The sequence below is a fragment of the Schistocerca piceifrons genome, chromosome 8 (genome assembly GCF_021461385.2).
Source record: "Schistocerca piceifrons isolate TAMUIC-IGC-003096 chromosome 8, iqSchPice1.1, whole genome shotgun sequence".
NCBI classification, from domain to species: Eukaryota; Metazoa; Arthropoda; class Insecta; order Orthoptera; family Acrididae; genus Schistocerca; species Schistocerca piceifrons.
In genome coordinates, this window is record NC_060145.1 from 342,739,236 (window position 1) to 342,744,526 (window position 5,291).

General features: G+C 36.3%; 1 protein-coding gene across 1 annotated transcript; it reads right to left on the minus strand.

Moving 5' to 3' along the window:
- Window positions 1-2,877: 2,877 nt before the first annotated feature.
- LOC124712339 lies at window positions 2,878-3,405 on the minus strand. Its single transcript, XM_047242634.1, has one exon. It carries the CDS (start codon window positions 3,403-3,405, stop codon window positions 2,878-2,880), a length of 528 nt encoding a protein of 175 aa, XP_047098590.1.
- Between the last annotated feature and the right edge of the window lie 1,886 nt (window positions 3,406-5,291).

Below are 5,291 nucleotides of genomic sequence, written 5' to 3' on the forward strand. Positions count from 1 at the left end.
ATTTTATGAATTATCAATTTTATTGTTGATTTATCATTATTTCTTTTCTTTTAGCTTTAGCTTGTTTTGCTTCTTCCTTACCTGAAACTAACAAACTACTTTTGATTTTGCTGAAGGTGAGTCTGAATTAGTTTCAGGGTTTAGCATTGAATATGGTGCAGGTGGTTTTACTTTAATTTTTTTAGCTGAATGTACTAGAAATGTTTTTATAAGTATGTTGTTGGTTTTTTTGGGGGGGGCGGTTGGTTTTTACTCTTTTATATTTTATATTAAGCTCGCTGTAATATCTTTTGGATTTATTTGGGTTCGAGGTACTTTACCTAGCTTTCATTGTGATAAATTAATATATTAAACTTGAAACTTTGTCTATAAATTTTTTTATTTTCTTTATTGGTTTAAAGATTTTGTTTATTTCATTTAATTAGTGAAATTTTTTGAGAAAAGTTAGTAGAAGAGTTAAACTTCTAGTTTTATGTTATCAAAACAAATACTTTGCTGAGCTAATTAACTTATTTATTTTTATTTCTTAATTAGCTTGTCTCATACGTTTTCAATGTATACATTAATTAAGAAGTATGTAAAGTAAATAATTTTTAGGGTTTGTTCTGTTATATGGTTCTCCATCTGGTCATTTACCAATTCATGTTAGTAAACATACAACTACTATGATTCAAAATAGGATTTGGTTGATGGGGTAGCATTGAATACCTCAGAATGGTGTTTTATTATAAAATGCAAACATTATTGGGATTCTAATTAATAGAAATATTGCAATAACACCTCCCAATTTATTGGGAATTGATTGTAGAATTGCATTAGCAAATAGGAAATATCTTTCTGGTTGAGTGTGAACTGGTGTTAGTAGCGAATTGGCAGGCACAAAGTTGTGTGGATCTCCTAGAAGATAAGGGTTAATTAGACATAGTATAGTTAACAGTGATGTTATTAATACAACTGTAATAGAATCCTTAAAAGTGAAGTATGGGTGGAATGGGATTTTTTCAATATCTCCATTTAATCGTAGAGACTTATTAGATCCTGTTTGATGCAGAAATAATAAATGGATTGCGGCCATAGCTGCAATGATAAAAGGTAATACGAAATGAAATGTAAAGAACCGATTTAGTGTTGCATTATCAACAGCGAATCCCCCTCATACATAGGTGAGCATGGGTTGGAAAAATTAGAGACGTACAGTGCAAGTCGCTTTTGACAGTCCAATAAGAGGTCACACACATTGGGCAACCACTGTCGCGAATTGGAGATAAAAACCGACACAGCCACATCCCATCTGTAAGCAAACAGCACAAATACTGTATATAGAGGTTCTCAAACACCAATCAAGATACGGTTAGAGATTGAGAGTTTGAGTTAAAGAGTTCCGACAAATGAAAGAGATCCAGCGACAGCAGCTTTGGATGAATGAGCCTAATACAGACATGATGTGATTGAGTATTAAAGTCTATTAATATTGTACACTAAGAAGCATGTTCACTGCAAACACATGAAGAAGCAATAATAAGCAGATCAGTAAACCAACCTAGAGTCAATTCCCCCAATATCTCCCTGTCTGTCTCCTCACCCTAACATCCAAGTCTCTCTGTTCTGACTCTGGCCAAAAAGACCTGAAAAATTTAACCCTGACCCTGTCACGGATTTACTCCTGTATGCAGCTGCTCATGTACCAAGAAATGGATGGTCTCAAAATCCCACTTTGCCTCTGATCTTACTTGAGCTTATAAGTAAGTAGGTTGTGATTCATGTTGGGTTATGCCAGCACATATTAGTCATGGCTGAAGACCGAAGCAAGCCTGTGAAGAAGCAGGTTTACATAGAAATCTCAATGGGAAGTACTGTTACAGAGCATGCTGTTATTGTGGTACTGGGACTAGTAGAATACTGTATCTCAGGTACTGATTTTCTGTGGGCTAGGGACAGAATAATCAGCTTCCCCAAAACTAGATTGGTGATATAGGTAGGAAGCCACAAGGTGACAGCAAACATAACTAAGACACCATGATAAATTTTATCAGGAAGTAGAAGTACGCACAACAGGTACCATGTATGGGCCACCAAAAGAGACAGATCGTACAAATTCTGCTAATTTGATGCAAGCAATTTATGATAAGAGAGAGGGAAAAAATAGCTTAATATATCAAACTGTGCAGAGTTAATATCCTTATTGCTGCAGTATACTGATGTATATGAATAAACAGCCAGAATCATCAAAAATTCATCTGCAAATTGCAAGTGAAGCTCCATGAACAGTTTTGTTTACTGCCCTACACAATACCACTAGCTAAATAATCAGCAATGGATAAAGTAATTAAACGAATGCTTTACTAGGATGTAATGAGTTGTCTGAGAGCCTGTATGACAGCTCTATATTTTTAGTGTATAAACCTGGGGGTGGCATAAGGTTGGTTCTTATAACTGCTGTAAAGTATTATTTGTGGCAGTTCCCAAAAGACGTTGCTTGACGATATTTAGTCTAATTTTAAATCACCAAGAACACACACCACTTTGCCTGCTTAAGACTTCTTTATTGACTTCTTACTTAGCAGGTATCCCAGAATCATCACATCTTCGCTACCAAAGAATAAACAAAAAATAAATAAAATTTTAAAGATATTACATCATGTTATCAGTAATGAACTATAACTATTAACGGTCTTGGCAACTTCATAAAATATAAAAATTCCACTTAGATTTATCACTGTTGCCTTTACATTTCTCCCCCACTAGTAATATTGTTACGAATTAATAGATGGTGATGAAGGAATTTTCTTAAAAAAATCAGCACAACATTAACAAAAAACAATTAAAAAACATATTGGAATGATAAAAGATATGATACAAAATAATTACAAAAACTTTTTACAATGTCTGGTATGATATTTGATTAATTCTCCACAGAGACAACTGCTCTAAGAATCGAGGTGGGAACCTTATAATCCGTCCTGACTTCGACACTTTGATATTTGGAGATGGTTCCTCTGTGGGATGTTGTGGTTCACTGTCCTTGGAAAAGTTTGGAAGTTCCTTCTCTGATTCCCATTTTTCTTGCAGGAGATAAGCTGGTTTAAGTCTGTCCACTGATACATTTATGTGTTTGCACTTCCTTTTAATAGTGAAATATTCTTCATGTCTTGAAATGACAGGAAAGGGACCATCATTTGTAGGTTCTAATGGTTTTCTAACCCTGTCACATCTCAGGAAGACATGGGAACAGGTTTGCAGATCTTTTGGGACAAATACTGATCTTGCTTTGCTTTGTGCAGGCCTACTAGGTTTCAGATGAAGCATTTGATTTTGAAAATTAGATGCAAATGAATCAAGGTCAATCTTTGTAGCGGGCTCTTCAAAAAATTCACCAGGAAGTCTTATAGTTTTTCCATATACCATCTGTGCAATGGAATGGTTCGCTGTTTCTTGCACTGCAGTGCACAACCCCAATAGAACAGTAGGCAGAATTTCTGTCCAATTAGAACTATTATGGGCCTTGATTGCAGACTTCAGAGTTCTATGTAGTCGATCAATTTTACCATTGCATTGAGGATGATATGGCATTGTGTGCTGAATTTTCATTCCACATACTATGCCCAAATTATTAAACAACTGCGATCTAAACTGTGTTCCTTGGTCAGTGATTACCTGTGATGGTACACTAAATCTTGCACTCCAGTGCTGGTAGAAGGCTGTTGCCACTTTTTCAGCTGCAATATCTTCAAGTGGTATGACTTCCATCCAAGATGTGAAACGATCAATACAAGTTAAACAATAAGTCATGCCATTAGAAGGAGGAAAAGGTCCGATGAGGTCAATGTGTACAACACTGAAACATTCACCAGGTTCTTCAAACTTCTCTAGCGGTGATTTTGTGTGGCGAGTGACCTTGATTTATTGACAACTGACACAGGATTTAGTCCACTGTCGCACATCACTTTTGATGTTTGACCAGATGGCTCTGCTACTCAACAGTTTTACTGTTGTCTTCATGACAGGATGAGCTAAACCATGAAAATGAAGAAATATCTGATAACGAAAAGGTTGAGGAATATAAGGTCTGATATTTGCAGTGGATGTGTCACATCACAATGTTTTCCCTGATGGAAGTTGATATGACTTGAAGTTTAAGTTGTTCCTTGTTCGGAGTTGCTGTAGTTCTTGATCTTGTTGCTGGTTTTGGCAATTTCATCATAGTCCATTATTACTACTTCATCAACTCTGGATAGGGCATCTGCAACAATATTGTCATGGCCACTGTGAAATGTACTGCAACTGTCTCATCTGTCGAGGAGATGTCTTATTGTTGTTTTGCTTGAAAGAAAATGTGAGTGGCTTATGATCAGTGAAGGTTATGAAGTCTCTTCCTTCCAGTAAATGCTTAAACTTTTTTACAGAAAGGTAAACTCCCAATAATTCTCGGTCATATGTGCTGTAACCCTTCTGTGATTTACTCAGTTGCTGTGAAAAGAATGCAACAGGTCTCCAATTTCCATTTCCAGTTGCTGGAGCACAGAACCAACAGCAATATCTGATGCATCTGTACATAATGCTAGGGGCAACTCTGAGTTAGGAAAAACCAATAATCCAGTATTTGCTATATCTTGTTTGGATTTCTCAAACATTTTCTTTGCTTCTTCAGTCCACTGAATTTGTCTATTATCCTTCTTTCTTGCTCCCTTGAGATAGTCATGCAAAACGGCTTGAGTCTGTGCCGCATCTTTAAGGTAGTGACGGTAGTAGTTGACAATGCCAAGAAATCTGCAGAGCTCATGCAGTTTGTCAGGTAATTTATACTCTAAAATTGCTTGGACTTCCTCAGGTAGTGGACGGGATCCCTATGATGTTATCCAGAACTCCAGGAATTCAATTTCATTTACTCCAAAGGTTGATTTTGATATGTTGATTCGAAGTCCATAATTAGACAAACGCTCCAGGACTAGTTTTGGGGTGTGTTCGGTGTTCTTAAATACTGGATGAGGCGATTAAAATGTCATCGAGGTAAGGAAACACAAAATCTAGCCCAAACATAACTTCATTAATGAATCGCTGGAATGTTGAAGGTGCATTCCGCAGGCCAAAGCTCATGACATTGAATTCATACAGTCCAAATGGTGTAATTACAGCTGTTTTGTGCTTATCTTCTTCAGCAATAGGTATTTGATAATAGGCCTTAAAGAGATCGAGTTTAGAATTGTGTTTTTGCTTTGAAGAATACAATGGAAATCTTCTATTCTAGGTACAGGATAACGGTCTGGAATTGTTCTTTCATTTAACCGTCTATA

Excerpts from the sequence above, each read along its gene's own strand:
- LOC124712339 (XM_047242634.1), bottom strand. The coding sequence starts at position 3,405 with ATGGTATATGGAAAAACTATAAGACTTCCTGGTGAATTTTTTGAAGAG.